Source organism: Poecilia reticulata, chromosome 17 (assembly GCF_904066995.2).
Source record: "Poecilia reticulata chromosome 17, P_reticulata-male-v2, whole genome shotgun sequence".
Taxonomy (NCBI): domain Eukaryota; kingdom Metazoa; phylum Chordata; class Actinopteri; order Cyprinodontiformes; family Poeciliidae; genus Poecilia; species Poecilia reticulata.
Window position 1 is genome coordinate 2563120 of NC_088846.1, and position 21437 is coordinate 2584556.

At 38.8% G+C, this 21437-nt stretch overlaps 1 protein-coding gene and 1 long non-coding RNA gene across 7 annotated transcripts in view; both read right to left on the reverse strand.

The window, feature by feature from the left end:
* pde4ca (phosphodiesterase 4C, cAMP-specific a) overlaps positions 1 to 21437 on the reverse strand; it is a 151327-nt gene that overhangs the window by 64640 nt on the left and 65250 nt on the right. The window contains exon 1 of one of the 5 annotated variants that reach the window (XM_081597943.1): positions 4419 to 5426. The exons of the other annotated variants lie outside the window; for them this stretch is intronic. Within the exon in view, the coding sequence (XP_081454069.1) occupies positions 4419 to 4492 (74 nt within the window). The 5' untranslated portion in view covers positions 4493 to 5426. Of the gene's footprint in view, positions 1 to 4418; positions 5427 to 21437 lie in introns of those variants that run through there. 5 annotated transcript variants of the gene reach the window in all.
* On the reverse strand, positions 8746 to 12624 carry LOC145548127 (uncharacterized). Of its 2 annotated transcripts, XR_014084422.1 has the most exons (5): positions 9957 to 12624; positions 9507 to 9654; positions 9198 to 9335; positions 8983 to 9089; positions 8746 to 8892 (listed from the first exon to the last, which is right to left on the reverse strand). It is a non-coding gene; the product is annotated as an uncharacterized LOC145548127 (long non-coding RNA). The 2 variants fall into 2 exon arrangements; XR_014084421.1 differs by having other exon boundaries at positions 9507 to 12623.

Below are 21437 nucleotides of genomic sequence, written 5' to 3' on the forward strand. Positions count from 1 at the left end.
CTGCCTCAGGAAAGCCAAGAATATTTTAAAAGACTCCTCATACCCTGGTCACAATTTGTTCCAACTGCTGCCATCTGGCTGCAGATACAGAAGCATTAAAGCAAGAACAAACAGACTGAAGAACAGTTTATACCCAGTAGCCATAAGAGCACCTTGTAGCACTATTTTTCACCAATTTCATTATAATCCATGTAACTTATTGCATGGTTCTATAATGACAATAAAGATTGCTATTGTTATGTTAAGTATAAACATCAATTAAATGCAGAATCTGTGGGGGAAAAACACTTGAAAATGTATGTTCACAGACACTCTCCATTCAATCATGCCTTTGGCTTAAGTTATTTTTCCAAGGAAATGGGAAAACGTTTGAGCTGCTGAAGATAAATTGCAAACATCTGCAGGTGAAACTGCAACCAAAAAGGAAGTGAATACAAAAGCAGCTAAATCTTGGTCATCTTTTTCCCATCCTCTGCACAGTTGTAAGTTTGTGATTGTACCTTAAAATTTAAAAAACATTTTAGGGGTATTTTAGCAAGGCAATTTATTGTGGCAGTTGGATGGAATGAATTGTGTCTTGGTACTGTTGGTACAACTGGGGAGAGGAGGTGTCACAGTCTGATCACAAACACAGCTTTGTCTATGTGTGTGTGTGGGTGAGTACTCAGTTTGTATGAGTTCAGAGGAAACAATTTTTCTAACAGAGTTCAACTTCTTGTAAAAATACGATTGTAACAAATAATTATCAGTTGTTATCGACATCATGAAGATTCACCAATCCAAAAATAAATAATGACTTGCACAAAAGGCAAATGACAAATCCAGAAAATCAAGTCTTTATTCCATGTTTCTTTCTAGTTCGGATGCAACATCCACCAATGAGGTAAGAAGAGAACATAGGCTTGTGTTGTTGAACTCTGCACTTATGTATTTCTAGATGTGGTATAAAATCACCTGCTTTGATCTCCTCATATGATCCAAAAGGCTCACGGCTGGAGGAGTTCTGATGACATTCGCGAGGCACATGCCTCATGCCCAGGGTTCAGAAATGTTTGCTTCACCACACATTGCACTAAAATGTTTCTCTCGTCCTTTCAGAGTCAAAGGAGTTTGATTATTTACCAGGTTATGCAGCATTTAGAGGATTTTTCTAAAGTAGCGGTTCTCAACGTGGACCGTACCGCCCCCTAGGGGGCGTTCAGAGGACGGCAGGGGGCGCTGGCGGACATTTTTACAAAAGGGGGGCGCTGGGATGCCTTTCGGATGCGTTTGGTCGAAGGTAAACTTTACACCTTAAATGCACAACAATGCCAGTTTAGACTTTGAGCAACTTGGTAAAACTGTATTATGTAACATTTAATCATGCTTGGCTGCAACTGTATCGATGGCAGCTCTTCTTCTATTCAGTGTTTGTTAGCTTCTGTTACCTTTTTGACGCAGCTCCGTTCTCCTGCTACTGGTAGCTAAAATCACAATACCCTCACTGTGTATCCCTCTGAAAAATGAACCCATTTTAATAAAGAAATCAAGAAATCCCTCCATGGGTGATACCACAATAGAGAGCGTACATTTTATAGCGTTAACACCGGTGCTGTAAGTGGTCCGGTATGAAACGGGGGTCATGGAACAACACAGCACTTTTAAATTTCAATAATCAGAATGCAGAAATTGTTTCCGTTGTTTTAAAAGGTTTATGTCAGTCTGCCTTTTCCCCATCGATACACTTCCCGACCGCCCTGCACCTTAGGGGTTTAAGAAAAAAAAAAGATGTTCACATGTTGCGCAAAACTCTGAAACAGGAGAAGCGGGACATAAAACGGAGCGACGAACTAGATGTGAATTATGGCATAAAAACAGAATCCGAAAAAATCAACACATGATGTGAAATACATCATGACGATTATGTGATGATGAGTGAAAATTACTGATGGTGAGCGTCAATAAATGATCAAATAAATCTAGCAACAGGAAAGAAACTAAAGTGGACATAGCAATAAATCAAGAGAGGATAATACTAAACAAAAGAAACTAAATGGAAATTAATGAAGAACAAAATGCAAGAATAAACTAAGAAACTAAAGTAAATACAGAGGAATAAACTGGTATGGCAAGACCTTTTGATCAATAATTAATACAGAGGACGGTATGGCAAGAATAAACACACTACTTCCAGATAAAAGGCAAAATAATATTGTTGAAGTGCCATGAGTTTGTTGAAACCACATCTAGTACTGAGAATAAATATATCTTACAGAACATAACAGTAAAGAATTTATCACTTATTTATGTTTTTAATTAGGTTTGATATATTTATTTCTTCAATATTATTTTTCATGTCAGTGTTAATGTCATGAGGCTGATGACTCCATGACGCTTTCAATTTGACTCATTAGGATTTGATTAAGAACCAGATTTGTTCTTTGTAATTTCTGTCCAGTAAAACTATTAATCTATAAATCAATAGACAGGTCTATATAAAGATATAATCCATGTTTCTTTCTGTCTCATATTTGTATGGCATTAAAAGGACGTGGAACTTTTGTTTTTCCACTGAAAGCTCTGGTTTGCACAATAAATGCCATGTGGGTGAAATTTTATGGATGATACTCTGATGTCCCATTCTCCTGAAGGCAGCACAGAGCTGCACCACCAGAAACACACAAACACTGAAGAGAAAAAGAGTTATGATTAATGTAGTTACAGTTCTATCCATGTTTTAATGTTGCAAAGCTCAGTCGTTTTGCAAATAATTCAGTTTAAACTGGCATGTTGTACATCTTTTATCTGGTCATTTTGTGGAATATTTAACAACTAGAAAATGGCAAAGAACAAGAATATGTTTTCTACTCTGATTGGCTGCTGTTAGGCCTACCAATTTTAACTTGAATGTTCATTGCATTTTTCGTAGACGCCTGTGAAAATAATTTCTATTCCCATTACTCTTTTGTTCTCTGGAAAATTATTTTTGATGATAAATACAGAAACAAGCATAAAAATCAAAACATCTACAATAGTGACAGTAATATTAATGATATAATAATAGTCAGTGCAAAGTAGCCTGCAAATTCTTTGGTGGGGGGCAGTGAGGGACCTGAATAAAGGCTAGGGGGGAGTTGGCCCAAAAAAGGTTGAAAAACACTGTTCTAAAGAGTCATCACTTCAGTCAGAGTCTTGTGTTGTATGTTTGTGTGTTGTGAATCAGAATGGATTCATGCAAACACTGTAATCATCTGTAGATGTCTGTAGCAACGGGTGATGCAGGGATTTTTCCTGATAACTGTTGATTACTCAGATGATCATGTTACACACTGTCAGTCAGTGTAATCAGCATTAACCGCCTGACATTTAGGCAACTTGCCACACCATTTATGCCTGTTTGTCTTTGTCTCCTAGACCACATCTGATGAGAAATTTCTGCACATTTGCTTCCCTGTGTAACTAACACAACACTAATTCTCCCCTGCTGAACACTAGATTGTTAGCAGGTATCTGCCTTGGCATTCACATACTCCACTGGTGTCACACGACAGGACATCAGTGGATTTATTTACTTAACTGAAAGAAGACATTGAAATTTAATTTAAAATGTGACAATTTATGACTTCCAAAAAAAGAATTCTAGATTTGGCCAAAAGGCTTGTTTTCCTCTGTTTCCTCTGTAGTTCCATGGCTGTGATGTTAAAAAGGCAATAAATTATCATTCAAACATGAATCTGCATTGATCCAAACCATTCCGTTGTAGCTGCATATATTGGTTGTCCTGCTGGAAGGTCTTTTACAGCCTCTGACAGGTTTTCTTTCGGGATGGCTGTTTCTTTAGACACCATCCATCTTCCCTTCAACTCAGCTTTCCTTCCTACTGAAGGGAAGCATCTCCATACAAGGAGGCTGCCTGACAGGAAGGAATATCGAGGATGGTGCGCTCAGGTGCTCTGTGTCAGTTTTGTGCCAAAGATCGTTTCGCATATGTCAAAAAGTTTAATTTGACCTCATCTGACCTTCTTTCACAAACCCATAAAGTTGTCCCCTGCCTGGCTTGTAGAAAACGAAAAACAGGACTTTTTATGGCTTTCTTTTAACAATGTCTGTTGTCTTACTCCTCCATAAGGGCCAAATCCTGGGAAATTGTTTTCTAACCAACTACCCTTTAAATTTCTCCACCACTTCCTCCCTGGCATGTCTGCTGGGTTCCTCAGTCTTCATGATGCTCCCCAACAAATCTCTGAAGCCTTCACATAACAGCTTTGTTTATACTGGCATTAAATGGCTAACTTAATTTAGCCTTAAATTAAGATTTTACTGTTTTTACAACAACAGATTTCTTGTGTCATGTATTGTCTTAGTGGTCTTCGCATTTCTTAATAATTGCTGGCATTGACTTCAATCAAAAGGCTCCTCATATGTAGCAGGGTACATACCCGATGCAGGAGTGCCTGCGTGTGGAGAAGCTGCCGTGCGTCTTCCGAGAAAAGCGGGAGTCTTTGTTCATCATGTCAGATGCAGGTTCAAGAGGATTTGGGCTGAGCGTGGAAATTCACCGAAAAAGCATCTCTGGGAGGGGGACAGTGAAGCGGAACCTCTGCGGTGTAACCAGTACCTCCATAGAATCATGGATCTTCAATCAATCTCAATTCCTGAGTGTGATCTCAGTCCAAACTTATGGCAACTAGGAGACAAGTTTCACTGAGAGGAAGGTACAGAAAAATGTGAAGCGAGAGCAGCAAATGCAAAGCAACCTGAAGATGCAAAACAGCAACATGCAAGGGCCCCAGTCACAGCCGGTGGGAGTAAAAATAAAGATGACCACAGTCCTGTTCAGGCTGGGAGGTGTATCAAAGGAAAAGTCTGATTTCACGTTTCAGTTCCAGATGTAAGTGTGCATCCGCTTGATTTTGTGGAGAAGACTAGATTCCCTCAGAAAGCATGTGTTGAAAGCATGTGGACGGTGAGAAGTCTAAAAAGGCAAAGTCTTGACTGTCAAACTCAAATTACAGAAAGAGCAGGCGGAACGCTTCAGGAACGGGGAAGGTGAATGGTCTGAAGACAGTGTCAGCCGTCATCTCATTCTCATTCTAGCTTACCACAAGACCACAGGATCAATGATTTTTTTCTCCTCTCTCCTCCTCTGCTGTTTAATAGGAAACAAACTTGAATACTTCTGGATGACGTTGGAAACTTACAAAACGGAATCCTTTAGGAAAGTTCCCTGGGTTTTCTTTCTCTGCTAAAGTCAGGTCCTTGACAAAAAGCAGTCATTCTCATTGTAGACTTGCCTCTATGATGCTACACTGTGAGCGGAGTGAGTGGAGTTATTCTTAGTGGGGAAAAATGAACTAATGTTCTAATCCCATCAGATGCTCTGTGGAGTGGGCTGTCCCATGCAGTCCCTGTCAGCGCTTCTGCCCTCCCTCTTGCCTCTCCTGAGAGTGGTGGGACCAAACTCGGGCTTAAAACAACAAACAACTCTGTCTCCCCGGAGAGAGACACACACAGGGCGAGAGCAACAGAGAGAGAGATTGTGGAAGAGGGAGGTGAGGGGTGGGGCGCCTGCTGGTAAGGAGTGAGACGCTAAATGTGAGCTGATGGTATTCAGGAAGATAAAGAGCACTCATTCTAGCTGTGCCTCGAAGCAGGGGTCGTAGCCAGTGCCCTGCAGAAGTCTTCACACTCACGGAGCTTCTCCACATTTCGAGTCATTACAAGCATCAACATGTTTTGTTGGGATTTTATGTGATAGATCGACACAAAGGAGATCATTATTTGAAGTGGAAGAAAGTCAAACAGGAAATTTCACATCTTTTACAAAGTTTGGCAAAGTATGGTCCCACAGATTATGGATTTATTGTTCATTTCTTGAGTCATTTTTTGCTGCTATTCCATCTAAAAGTGAAAATTGGAGGGGAAGTAAATGTGGACAACATTTTAAACATTTTCTATTATCAAAGATTTAGGAATTGGATTTGGTTCTGACTTTGACTAGGTCATTCTTACACAAAAATATGCTTTAATCTAGAACATTCCATTGTAGTTCTGGCTGGATGTTTAGGGTTGCAAGCCTCAGCCCCAGTCTCTTCTGCAGGTCTTCATCCAGGATTGTCCTGGGTTTTGCTCCATCCATCTTTTCATTAGCATCCCCATATTATGCTGCCATTCCCTTCATTGTGCATAGTAGGTCCAGGGTGATGTGTAGTGTTTGTACCTTACATTAATATTAGACTTTACTCTAAAACATTGCATTTTGGCCTCATCTGACCATCTCCCTCCACCTCCACACCTTTGTGTTGTCCCTTCATGCTGGTAAGTGAACTGCAAACAGATCTCTCATGGCTTTCTTCTTGCTACTCTTCAACAAAAGCAGATTCTTGGGATTGTTCCTTGATCTTCATAATGCCATTTCTTCTCTAATCTTCTCCAATAAACATTTGAGACCTTCACAGAACAGTTGGACTAATACTGATATTAAAATAAACATAAATGAATTCTATTTAGTAACTTTATGATTGAAACTTAATTTTATTTAGGGGTAGTAGAGTTAAGAAGCTGAATATAAATGTAAACCACGTTTTTCAGAAGTTTATTTGTAAAATATGGGTCACTTTCTTCCACTTCACTTTTACTTTGTGTTGATTTACAACATAAAACCAAACTAAAATCCAATAAAGTGTGGATGTAATACAATAAAATATGGAAAAATTTAATGGGTTGTGAATATAATCTTCACGTAAAACCAAACCACATCACTGAGGAAAGCAGAGGTGTTGATATGAACTCCTAATGGAAGAACTGTGCTTAAAACAAAATTAACTTTCTGAACACACTCTGGGTTTGCTAGCCTGTTTGGCCACACAGGGAAGCAAACAAAGGAACCCATATCCATGGCTCCTGCAATTTGCTTTGAATACCAAACTAAAGAACCTGAAGGTAGGAAGAAACAAGTTTCTATCCATTTTGGTAAAAAGAAATATTCAACTAATACAAAATGAAAATGTTAACTATGACAAATAAGAATCAAATATGAAGTAGATTTGTATGTGTTGGTTAGTTGAGTATATGGAGGGAGTGAGACAAAGTACTCTGTTATTTACCAACCTATGTATCAGAGTCAGATACTATCTTCTGTGCTTCAATACCTCACACAACACAGCAGCCTCTGGTGGTACAAATCAGCAAATGCATGATGTTCATACAAAGTGTTTCTGCTTGTCAGCATTAGCATAGAAATCCACCAGGATGGCAGATTATGGGATTTAAATTACTGGCTGCGAATAAAAAAAAAACTTTAGTAGGAAATGGATTTGCATCAACGATTTGAGGCAGAATTTGATTTAATTACCAACAAAGTTACAAAATAATACAGAAATGATATTAAAAGGGATATGTTTTAGTTAAAAGCTCTAAATGCATCAGACACAAAGGACCTCAGTGTTTATAAAATGGAAGAACTGTAAATCTTTCAACTTGAAGGTTTAATTCTTCAAGGCAAACAGAAAAATCGGTTTCTTTCCGGATCCTCCAACAGAGCAGAGACACTTTCATATAAACGACACAAACATATGTTCACACACCGAAGCCATTTTTACAGCCCACATAGACGGACACTAACAGTCTGTTAATCAGATGTGAGCGGTTGTATTAGGCAGGATTTGTGTGTGTTAGCGTAAACACGGTACCTAGATGGATGAAAATCATGTCATTTCAGCATAGGTAAGGTTTAATAAGAAAAAAAACTTCAGATCACCTGCAACAATGCCCTTTGGACAGAAAAAGCAGGGATACCCAGGTGAAAAAAAGTATACTTTAGTATACTAAATTTTAACATACTTTAGTATACTTTTATCGATGTACTTAAACTGTACTATTTTTGAACAACTAATTTTGTTCTTAGTATACTGTAGTAGTATTTAAATAGTATTTAAATTACTATATATATACTATATATGGGGCTGCACAGTGGCGCAGTTGGTAGAGCTGTTGCCTTGCAGCAAGAAGGTTCTGGGTTCGATTCCCGGCCCCAGTCCTTCTGCATGGAGTTTGCATGTTCTCCCTGTGCATGCGTGGGTTTTCTACGGGTACTCCGGTTTCCTCCCACAGTCCAAAAACATGACTGTCAGGTTAATTGGCCTCTCCAAATTGCCCCTAGGTGTGAGTGTGTGTGTGCATGGTTGTGTGTCCTGTGTGTCTCTGTGTTGCCCTGCGACAGACTGGCGACCTGTCCAGGGTGTACCCCGCCTCTCGCCCGAAACGTTGGCTGGAGATGGGCACCAGCATCCCCCCAACCCCACTGAGGGAAAAAGGGTGCAAGAAAATGGATGGATGGATATACTATATATAATAGTATACTATTATATACTTCAAGTGTACTTAGTGTACTTGAAGAATACTTTTTAAATATATTTCAGAGCTTTATTATTATATTTTGATATATTTTGAGTGTAATAATTCAATTATATTAAAAATATATTTAATATACTTCAAATATATTTTAAATATACTATTAATATATTAGTAACGTATTTAAATTACACTTAATTTTTATTTTTGATTTCCTGCTATTGATAATAAACTACAATTTTAATTAATCATGAAAGTCTTTATTCCTACGTACCTATTTTGTAAATGACATGCATAACTACACTACAGTACTTACATTGTTTTAGGCTAAAATTACATGGGAAAATTAATTACACAAGATGTTCAAGGTAATTCAAATATTGTTTTATTACAGACATTTTAAAACTGCCTAATTTTAATCAAAACATTATAAAATGAACATAAATTATAAGTTTTCAGGTCAAAAGTGAACACATGAACATGAAAATTTAAGTGTGACAATAAAACATGAAAGTGAGGATCAACGACAGAACATTCCCGTTCACTGCACCTTACAGGAACCTACAAAAAATAACAATAGAGCAATTAAACAGAGAAAGCATTTGTATTTTAAACAGTACAGAAAAATGACAACGAAAAAATAATACTTACAATTTTAAGACGTTGTGGACTCGCTATGTATGTGACATAATCAGAACTGATGATGATTGGGACCGGATGCCTGGGGTGGAAAAACATTTCTGGGTGTCATCGTTGCCCTCTTTATGTTAGAAGTAGAAAAAAATAGTCAGCAATGTCATAGAATCAGTTGGTGTTGGCATTAACTATGAAGCTGTTTTAAGTGTGGACTTAAGGAGACAAACTACCTTAAAATCTTTCCATCCATGATCTGAACACACTGATCCTTGCAAGGTGGTGAGGGGGGCTGGTGGTGCCCATCTCTAGCAGCCATCAGATGAGAGGCAGGGTTCACCCTGGACAGGTCACCAGTCCATCACAGGGCCCTGAAAGTCAACAACAAATAAAATGTATGAAAGAGAAATGTTTAACAAGGAGAAAAAATCTTTCCAGTTATCTTTAAATCAAATCATGTTTATTAAGAACTTGGTGTTAGTAACACACCAGTTTTTGTTGTTGAAAATGTAGCTAGCTCCTCATTGAAAAAACAAACTTACATTATGAAGACGATGTGGAGGTTCATCCTCAGAGCTGGTTGGTTGGTGATCTGGTGGAGCCAGAGCCTCTTCTGAGACAGAAAGTCTTTAGGTTTTCTAACACCCGATTTCTCTGGCTTCCTCTTTCATCTTCATTTGCTTAGTTAGACTGCAAACATATGTTGAAGATAAAATCATTGATGAACAAGTTAGAACAACAACAACCTCACAATATCAAAGTCTCTCTGTCTTATGGAGCTTAATTAAAACCAGGTTAGTTTATGAATTAAAGTATAAGTCGCAACAAACAGCCTCCATGCAGTTATAACATGAAGCTGAATGATTCCTATTGTAATAAACATACAAGTCACAATAAAATTGATAAAATAATTATTTATGAAACCAATATAAGTTATATATTTTTACTGCACTGTTTATAATTAAATGAAGATAATTAATAAACAAACTTACCACCAGCTAGCAACACTTAGCAGCCTTCGTCCCCCCGGGCTCCTTTTGAGACACACATTTCATTTCCATCGGTTGTTGTCCCGTCGTCTAACTCGGACTAGGACGTCACCAGCTTGAATTTACCAAAATTAGTAACTATTGTCAAGGCCTTCTCTACTTTTAAGACAATATTATGCGAGTAAAAATGGCAAATTTGAACAGCGTCTGTTATCTTCCCTGCGTTCAAGTTTTTTCTTCTCTTCGTGGCGTTTTTTAAACAAATGAAAGTGTACAATACCTCCACCATCTGGTCTGGAGTATGAACTGGAGCTAATACCGTTGATTATAAGGTTTTACATCACACATCTGAAAATTGATTGGATACTTTCTTAAAAATTACATCATAATTATCATTTTTTTAATTGTGTGCAATTTTAATAAATAGTAAAAGATTATTAAGGCACTTAAAAATGTATACATATTCATATTTTGTTCACTTAAAGTATACTTTCATTTAATATATTAAAAGTGTATTTTGGTGCAATTATGTTTAAGTGTGTTTAAAGTTCTAATTTCGAAATTGGTACAAGTGCACTTTTAGTATACTTCAGATATACTTATAGGTAGTACACTTAATATTTAGTATACTTAAAGTGTACTTTCACAAATTTAAGTATGTTTGAAGTATACTAAAGTATACTTTTTTTTCACCTGGGTAGCTAACCACTATGCATGTCGTCATGTTTGTCAAAATCTTAAGATATCATATCAACAAAATTATGTCAGACCACCCACCATACATAGTGGAGGAGTGATGACTCCTCCACTACTTGTTTTGCAACAGAACATGGGCACATTGCAGTCATTGCTGGGGCGGATCTACTGGGGTGGCATGGGGTGGCAGTTGCCACCCCAAACAAGAGCCTTGCCACTCCTGTTGCCACCCCAGCTAGCGACAATTAATTCAATAAACAGTTATGGCAAATCTGTCATTAAGCGCATAACTCTTTTTTTCTGACAACATTGAATGCAACACAATGTAACTTTACACTGCTAAGTAGCGGGAAGTGCGAGAGAAGGACAGAACGCCAGCAGCATTGATGGATATGGATGATTTTCCAATTTGTTATATGTTACTGAACTGGACATTACGTGATTTATCGTAAGTCACACATGCGCCATTGCTGTCCATTGAGTCAGGAATATCGGTGGTCAGATATTCTACAATCACGTAGAATATTTGCAATCACGCAAAGAATCAGAACAAAGGACGCAATGTTTAGCAGTTAATTCAACCGTAGATAATGGTAATAAGGGCTTCCGATTTCACAGGTGAGGAAAACGTTTTAATTTAAAGAAAAGATTGAACAAGTGAGCAGTCAGTTATTCCAGCATAACTGTTGCTAGCCTGCTATTGACTTTGATAACCTTAGCATGTGCTGCGCAGTGTTTTGGTTCCGTTAGCACTAAACAACCCGCCCACCAAGTCATCAGTAGAGCAGCTGTTTAAATCAGCTAATCAACCACCGCTGTGCTCAGGCGAAAACTTATTAATGACAATATAGACATTAAGCCTGACAACATAATGTATGGATGTTCTGTTTTGGCGTTTTTGCTACTTTTTTGTGTGGGAAATGTTTGCTTTTTGGTGTTGATTCCCTGAACGGTAATCTCTGCTCTATCTGCTTGTTGAGTAATACCGAGGTACAGAGTGAGAAAAGACGGAATAGAAGTTACTGGAGCTATTTTTTCTTTATTTCTTTATCCATTTGAATTTTGTTACTTTATTCCTAAATTTCTATTTTTTGTATTATTTACAGAGTTTATTTGTAGGTTGTTAATTGTTGATTTTATTTACTTTTTGTTTTATTATTTTTTGTTTTATTTTCTAAATTTAGACAGGAAGTAATGTGGGTCAGTCCACTTTCTATAAGTGCAGGGGCCTGGTGAAGGACCAGCAGGCATTTGGGTTTGGGGCCGATGGTTTTTAAGAGTGGTAGCACGAGAACAAATGAAAGTTTGATCTCTGTAATTGTTTGGTGAAAGAAGAAAATAAATCACCATGAACAATCAATAAGTTCGGACATTGAACCTTGTTTTGCCTGTGTCGAGAAACATGACCCCAGTGCCTTAGTAGTGGCTTGGTGGAACTTTTATTGCATGTTTGGCTTGGCAAACAATCAGAAGTGTTTCTGTCTAGTTTGGTTCTTCACCTGTTTATCAGCTTTATTGTACCTTTATTGTGGCGCACTGCAGTCGCTGCATTTCCTAAAAACAAGCAACAAAAACTGAGCTAATCCCCTCTGTTCGTAAAATGTGGTGATATTTATAACAGTCATCAAACTACGGCTCCTACAGCATATTTAAAATAAAACAATTGACCAATATAAGGGAAATTCACCCCTTCTTGCATCTTGACAGAACTAAACTGTTTATAGATTTGTATCATGGAGAATTTAACAAACATCAGTTTTCTAATCTTTATTTTAAGTCGTATTTAATAGATATATCCAATAGCAAATGATGGCACTATGAATATATTCGTGTCAGATTTCTCCTTATCCTGTATTGGGATAAAATGGTTTTCTGGACACAATGAATCACATAGCGACTAATAGGGGCTGTCCAGTCCAGTAATACACATCAATTAGCCGGAGAATGAAAGAGATGTAAAACTAATTAACAAGTTTAAAACAATATTTTGTGTGTGTGTGTATATATATATATATATATATATATATATATATATATATATATATATATATATATATATATATATATATATATATATATATATATATATATATATATATATATATATATATATATATATATATATACTGCCACCCCTGAAAAAAAAACACCCCCTCTTGCCACCCCATAAATATTTTTCTAGATCCGCCCCTGAGTCATTGAGCTAATCATGAATTTAATAAAGTTCAAGCTTTGAAGCAATTGAATCACTCAGCAACACAATAACACAGCAAATAGACAGTAACTCGACAACAGAAGGGCTGAAAAAATATAGCAAAGGCATTGAAATGTCGCGCACGGCTTTGCCATCACTTGCTGCAGAGGATGACATTACATTGCTTGGCCAATCAGTGCTGCGGAGGAGCACTGATTGAAGGAGCTCCACTCTCAGCATGGATTTGAACTTGTGTCTTTATTTACTTCAGCAAAGCTCACAGTTTTTTTTTTTTACCAAATTCTGTAGCTTTTGTTGTACTTCTAAATCTGCTCCTTAGTCGCATCTTTTTGGGGTTGCTACCAGAGTGAAAGTAGTTTTAAATTCTTGGGGGTACTATGACAAAAAAATAAAATTATATATATATATATATATATATATATATATATATATATATATATATATATATATATATATATATATATATATATATATATATATATATATATATAAGCTATTGGGTAGCTTAAATAGTAGCTACCCAACTATATAAAAGCTGAGTGGCTCTTGAATTGCTACAAAAAAAAGCTATATTTCCTTCAGCCCACTGGCTGCAATGTTGACACCTTGAGATGACATGAGACCTAAACTCTGTACATCATGGGATGGAGTGCATCCCAGTTTTCCATGTCTGGCATATAGCCATTCATTTAGCTTTTAAACTGGTTCTATTGATCCTGTGTCCAGACAGAGGGATAATCAGTAGCCTAGCATCATGACCTGTTTGTTCTGCTGAAGATCCTCCAGCTTCCACTTCTCTTCCTAACATGGCGCCTCCTCATCCTGACTCTCATACTGATAGGAGGAACCACAGAGCTCTGTTAGGTTAAAGCTCATCTTCTGAAGTTGGGATATTTTTCCTCCAACAGGATCCAGAGGAATCACCTCAAACCAGATGTTGGACTGGATTTTATTTCAATGTCATTTGTGAATGTTAGAGCCTGATTTTCAACAGTGGAGCTATAAAGGTTAAAAAAGGTTATTATTTTGGAGAAAATCTCATCAACATCAATATTTCCACTAAATAAGAGGCAAAACAAAGTGCTTGATAAAGAAAAAGCCTCTCAGACTCTGAGCCCGACAACACCAAACATTTTTTTATATTAGACAATTAATTTAATTTCACATAATTATCGCGGTAGAAGACATTTGTTTGTTAAATACTTAATGAAACGTATTTACCATGTTTGATGTTTGTTGTAAATGACTTATACTCACAAAGAACGAGGTAATTAGTCCAAGTTTGTCGTTTATTGAACGTTCAGAAACTACAGCGGCTGTGATGCACCAAGACAAAGGTAAAAAAAGGTAAAACAACCCGAACAGGTGATCAACTCTACTCTAAACCACTAGCGCATTTTTATTCTCCATCTTTCTGTGATTTAAGCACACCCGTTGCAATGGCAACCTCCTGCGCTCCACAAGCTGACCAGAGATTATGTTAAAAACATTCAGTCCGTTACAATATTAGCTTTGCATGCTTGATATTTATTTTTGCGATCATTAATAAGCCTCCATAAACACAGCGGTGGTTGATTAGTTAATTTTAAACTCCTGCTCTGCTAGTTATTTTAGTAATGGAACCGAAACGCAAAGAATTACGCAACACCTTGTTGAAACAATAATTACTGAGATTATTATTGTTGTTGGGTCATTAATTTGAACACGTTTTGTCGATTTTTTTGTTGCTCTTTAATAAAGTTACGAACATTTTAACCCAATCAGAGGAGGACGTGCTGGTCTCAGCGTCCTGGCTGCATTCAGTTTGTCACCTAATGTTGAGATCGACTCAAAACCTTCCGCGATCGACATGTTCCACCGCTGCTCTAACAAAACATTAAGAGTTCAGAAACAATATAAAATGGGAAAAAAGTTATTTATTAACTGATTAAGTCTGTTTTAGATTGTTCTTGAAAAACTAATCAGTCACGGCTAATTAGTGGGCGCAGTCGCAGCTGGTAACACAACTAATATAATTACATTACTAAATCAGAATACCGCAAAGTCTTTATTATTTATTATTAATGTTTCATTCTCTTAAGAATGTAGAGCTAATTAAATGACCTAAACAAGACCTTAAAGTGGTTCCAGTTTCTCTCGATGGCTAACCTGCTGAAACTGTGGCAAATTTTAAATACCTTGGGTCGTTCCTGGACAGTTAGCTCAACTTTGCTGAAAACACTGCAAAGGTAGAGTCAGAGACTCTACCTTTTAAGAAGACTTAGTGATCTTGGGTTGACCCAACTAGACTCTAGTTGGGTCACCCCAACTAGAGTCTATGTGGGGGTGTGGGGAAATATAATTTCCCCAACACCCCTTGAATTTGGGGGTGTGGGGAAATCATATTTTATTTATCACTACAGAAGTGAATTCAGTGAATGTGCATATGAAACTGGTGTGTTCGGTACCTCAAAAAAGGTTAAGAACCACTGCCTTAGACTGAATAAACATGGTTGTCCGGCAGATCATAACGAACTTAAAGGTGACCTATTATGCATCCTTTTAAACAAGTTTGGATAGGTCTATGACCTATTCGAAACATGTTCATTAAATTTTTGCACAAAATTATGTCACTTTCATGCAAATAAGCTGTTATCATCAACGCCCTCCAACTTAATGCTGCACTTTATGTACATGAAAATAGCTGCGTACAGATGTGCAATTGTAGAACTGTACATCCCTGAGTCAGACCCAGAAGAAGTGGAGCAACCATCAAGTATGCAGCTAGTGTTCTCTGGATGGTAAGTCAACAACAAAACATTCATCTTTTCCAGCCGTTGTACTGTGCATACAGCAGGAAAACCAGCTGAACAAACATGCTTAACCCAGATCCCTATGAGGTTCCATTTGTGTCAAAAATAAGTAGAAGTCATATGTGTAGATGTCGTTGGTCTATGTCGTTGCTATGTGTCTTTGGTAGATGTCTATGGTCTATGTTGCATGTAGATGATGCATATGTCTATGTTGCATATCCGTTCGCTGCATATGTAGATGTTGCATATGTCGATGATGCATATATCCATGTTGTATATGAGTTAGCTGCATATGTAGTTCATGTCAGCAGGGCGTTATCACCCTTATACCTAAACCAGGAAGAGACAGCAAGGTTCTAGACAACTACCGTCCAATCACACTTCTAAATTGTGATTATAAGCTATTGACGTATAGATTAAAGACTGGCATTAAGGATTCTGAAACACAGACAGGTTTTATGTACAAAAGGTCTATACACAATAACATCAGACTGGTGCAGGATTTACTCGAATACAGTGACTTGATTGAGGATAAAGGTTTCATCCTTTTCCTATACATGTTGGAGCATCAGTTTTTTTTTCAAAGTTTTAAACATGTTTGGATTTGGGCCAAACTTCTGTAGAATAGTTTAAAGCTTTAATAATGGTACCACAAGTTCAGTTGTGCTTCCACATTGTACGTCTCCTCGTTTCACCATTAATAGGGGAGTAAAACAGGGCTGTAATATTTCCCCATTCCTCTTCATCTTGGCCGTTGAAGTGATGAGTATCTTTATAAAAAACTCAAATATACCTAAATTGAAAGTTTTTGATCACCAAATTATAATCAGTCAGCTAACTGATGACACCACAATTTAAAAAAAAAATCTAAACCAAACCCCTAAGGTACTTGAGTTAATACTTTCTCCAAAGCATCAGGATTAACCCTAAACCTGTAGAAGTGTGAACTGATGGCGACTCATTCTCGTTTCCGGTGAGAGTTGGAATCTGCCAAGGCTGCCCTTTGCCACCGATTCTGTTCATTACTGTCAGCCGAGGTGTTGAGGGGATCCGTTTTGGTGGCCTTAGGATCGCATCTCTGCTTTTTGCGGATAATGTGGTCCTGTAGGCTTCATCAGACCGTGATCTGCAGCTCTCGCTGGAGCGGTTTGTGGCCGAGTGTGAAGTGGCCGGGATGAGGCTCAGTGCCTTCAAATCCGAGGCCATGGTCTTGAGCAGGAAAAGGGTAGAGTGAACTCTCCGGGTCAGGGGGGTCGTCCTGAATTAAGTGGAGGAGTTTAAGTATCTGGGGATTTTGTTCACGAATGAGGGAAGAAGGGAGCAGGAGATTGACAGGCAGATTGGCGCAGTATCTGCCGTGAAACGGGCGCTATACCGGTCAGTCGTGGAGAAGAGAGAGCTGAGTCAAAAAGTGAAGCTCTCGATTTACAGGTCGATCTACGTTCCCACCCTCATCTATGGTCATGAGCTTTGGGTCATGACCGAAAGAACGAGATCACGGAAACAGGTGGTCGAAATGGGTTTCCTCCGCAGGGTGGCTGGGTTCTCCCTTAGAAATAGGGTGAGAAGCTCGGTCATCCGGGAGGGACTCAGAGTAGAGCCGCTGCTCCTTCATGTCGAAAGGAGCCAGTTGAGGTGCCTCGGACATCTGGTAAGGATGCCTCCTGGACGGCTCCCTGGTGAGGTGCTCCGGGCACGTCCCACTGGGAGGAGGCCCTGGGGAAGACCCAGGGCCAGAGAGACTACGTCTCTCGGCTGGCCTGGCTTGGGGTTCCCCCGGAGGAGCTGGAAGAAGTGGCTGGGGAGAGGGAAGTCTGGGCCTCCCTTCTGAAGCTGCTGCCCTGCGACCCGACCCCGGATGTAGCGAAAGAAAATGGATGGACGGATGGATGGATTTTCTTTAGGCATTAGTCAGAGCAGCTAACGAGGTCGAGGGGTCCTGGCCCAATGAAAGGGGCGCTATTTCCTATATTATCCACGGCCTTCCGTTTTAAATTTCTTTTTAAATCTGTGATATATCTTCATTTTTCTAAGAATTTTGACTGTCAGCATGTATTTGAACGTCTCTCTTTTATTTACTTCAGCGCAGCTCACAGTTTTTAACAAATTCTGTAGTTTTTGGCGTACTTCTAAATCTGCTCCTTAGTCGCATCCTTTTGGGCCTTCTACTGCCCCTAGTGGCGTGGGGTGGTAACACAACTAATATAATTAAATCAGAATACCACATCTTTAGTATTTACTATTAATTTCGGCATTACTTTGCCAGTAAGATAAATTACTGGCAATAAAAAGATAAAAGATAAATTATCTTATCAAACAACATATTTTTTCATTTTCTTAATTAGCTCTACAGAGCTAATTAAGACAAACAATACTTTTGACATTTAAATATCTATATATCATTATAAATAATATATATATACTGTATATATATATCTCCATCAATTATAGGAGGAACAAAGGAAATAAGGAGACATGAAAAACAACATGATCAACTATAATAAAAATCCAATTTGCAATGTACATGTAAGAAATTTAATTGAGCAAAAGTCAACAAACAAGTAGAGGTGTGCCGATCAATCGGCCACCGATCATAATCGGCCAATTTCCGTGAAAAATGTATGATCGGTGATCGCTGATCACGGTCTCTTGTTGCCGATCACACAAACCGATCACCTGCATCTCATTTTGCAGCCTGCCTGTGCAGCTGGTCTCTTTCCTTCACTCTGCGCAAACGTGCAGCTACAAATCCTAAGCGATGTGGAACTTTAACGCACTGAGTGAATGGGGAAGTTTGCGTGTTGCGGCGGAAAATTGAAGCACATGGGGTGAAGCACGTCAAAATGCATCAACATGACGAATCTAATTTGGCATAGAACAATGCCATACTTGACGGAGTTTGGTTATATCGAGGCTCACTGCAGTAAAAAGACATATGGAGCGATCAGAGAGCAGGTAAAGCAGCGCACAGCTACAAACACTCACCCAGATAATTAGCATGACGGTCAGAAAGATTAACAAATAACCCACAAAATTATTTAAGTCTTCGAGCTGCGGTGTAAGACGCTGGTTCTGCTCTCGCTGTTGGACCGCTGCTCCGCGCTTCAGGTAGCAATATTTCACAGACGGAGCCGCTTCTGCTCCATCTGGTAGTGACTCTCACACCGAACCTCTGCTTAAAGCTGCAGTATCTAACTTAAAAAATAAATTTTACATACGTATGAAAACTTTTGCTGTCCTAACATGAGACAGATAATCTCTGAATCGATCTCCTCCCTGTTCTGCATAATTACTCCGCTCAGTCAGAAACAGCCACTCAGAACTAGCAGTAATCAGCTAGCCGCCATGCTATCAGGAAGTTTTCATTCAGTAACTCAGGATTGTTTATTGTAATGGAACCTGTATTTGCCTTTGAATGTTAAGTTTTATACCTCAATTTTTTATTTTATTTTGACTCTTTGCATTATTTAACCTCTTCAGAGCCTTCATATGTTTTCAGTCTGTTAAAGATAGTATTACTGATAGCAGTACAATTTGCACAATGCCTGTTTTGTTTATTTCTTGGAAAAAGTTATTAAAAACAAGTTTTTGTCTAAATTAAGTTGAATGAATGGTTAATTTTTCCACATAATGTAACCGGTAGTGCTTATGATTAAAAAAAAAAAATTATTATATGATCGGTATCGGTGATTGGCCCTCATGGGTGATCGGAATCAGAATCGGCAGAAAAAAACCTGATCGGCGCATCTCTACAAACTAGTGAATTAGGTACACAAGAATAACCAGGGTTGTTAAACAGATACGAGCAAAAATTCACATTTTTGGTTTTACAGTGCCATGTATATTATTGTGAGACTTTTTATTGATACAGTTATATAGAAAAAAAATAAGATGAAATTACTTACTCAAGGTGGAAATTTCCCTTCGACTAAAATGATAAATCATGTTCATAGAATCACATTATCAACAATTTGTGAATAGAGCAAAAATACTTAGCACGCTACAAGTAAATGTTATTTAGTTTGGTTAAGAATAATTATTGCATGGGAGTTCGCCCAACCAGTGTTTTACATGTTACATGTGTTTTGTGGACTTGGAGAAGGCGTTCGACCGTGTCCCACGGCGAGCCCTGTGGGGGTTCCTCCGGTAATATGGGGTACCGGGCCATTTGTTATGAGCTGCCAGGTCCCTGTATGACCAGTGTCAGAGTCTGGTTCAAATTGCCGGCAGTAAGTCGGGCTCGTTTCCAGTGAGGGTTGGACTCCGCCAAGGCTGCCCTTTGTCACCGATTCTATTCATACTTTCATGGACAGAATTTCTAGGCGCAGTCGAGGTGTTGAGGGGTTCTGGTTTGGGGACCTTAGGATCGCATCTCTGCTTTTTGTGGATGATGTAGTCCTATTGGTCGTGATCTGCAGCTCTCGCTGGAGCGGTTCACAGCCGAGTGTGAAGCGGCCGGGATGAGGATCAGTGCCTCCAAATCCGAGGCCAAATTTGAGGCCATGGTCTTGAGCCTCCGGGTCAGGGAGGGGCTGGGTTCTCCCTTAGAAATAGGGTGAGAAGCTCGATCATCCGGGAGGGACTCAGAGTAGAGCCGCTGCTCCTTCATGTTGAAAGGATCCAGTTGAGGTGGCTCGGGCATCTGGTCAGGATGCCTCCTGGACGGCTCCCTGGTGAGGTGCCCCAGGCACGTCCCACCGGGAGGAGGCCCTGGGGAAGACCCAGGACACTTTGGAGGGACTATGTTTCTCGGCTGGCCTGGTAATGCCTTGGGATTCCCCCGGAGGAGCTGGAAGAAGTGGCTGCGGAGAGGGAGGTCTGGGCCTCCTTATTTCGGTTGCTACCCCCGTGACCTGACCCCGGATAAATGGAAGAAGATGGATGGATGGCAGAATAATTATTGCACTGCCAATAAATTACTTATAATAGATGTTCTTAAACACCAGAGGGAAACGGTAACGCCTTCATGAGCTCAGTTCAAACTGATGAATAGAGAATGGATGCTCCCTGCTAAAATATTTCTTGTCGTCTTTTATTTACTTTCAGCAAACAGTTGAAACAGAGTTGTCTTTGGTTTCACCACTATTTACTTGCTGTTATACCTGCCATTGAAAGTATTCTTAAAAGATTGTCTGTTAGTTTGCAGCTCATGTGACCAAAAAAGCTGAGGAGATGAAAAGTTAAAACATTGTTTTAACTTGAGAAGTTAAAACGTTGTTTTAACTTGAGATGAGCTAAAACTCTAGTTAGAATGTTATGTTTTAACATTTTAACTCAAAGTTCCAGCTCAAAGTTGAGTTACCCCCCAAGGTCTTCTTAAATGGTAGTCTCTGAGAATAATTCTTAAACATATAGCGAGTGTTTTCAGCAAAGTTAAGCTGACTGTCAAGGAATGACACAAGAAATGTAAAATTTATCAGGTGTGCTGTGGTGGCGCATGGGTTAAGTACAACCCACATACGGAGGCCTTAGTCCTCGACACGGCTGTCGCAGGTTCGATTCCCAGCCTGGCGACCTTTGCCGCATGTCTTCCTCCTCTCTCATTACCCTCTTTCCTGTCAATTAACTATCAAATAAAGGTCACTAGAGCCAATAAAACCTTTAAAAAAAATGTCAAATTTACCATAGTTTCAACAGGTTGGCCATCAAGTATAACTGGAATCACTTTCAGGTCTTGTTTATGTCATTTAATTAGTTTTACTTCCTTAAGAAAATGAAAAGGTATGTTCTTTTGTGAGGGAATTTGTCTTTTATTGTTCCAGTAATGCCAGAATTACAAAT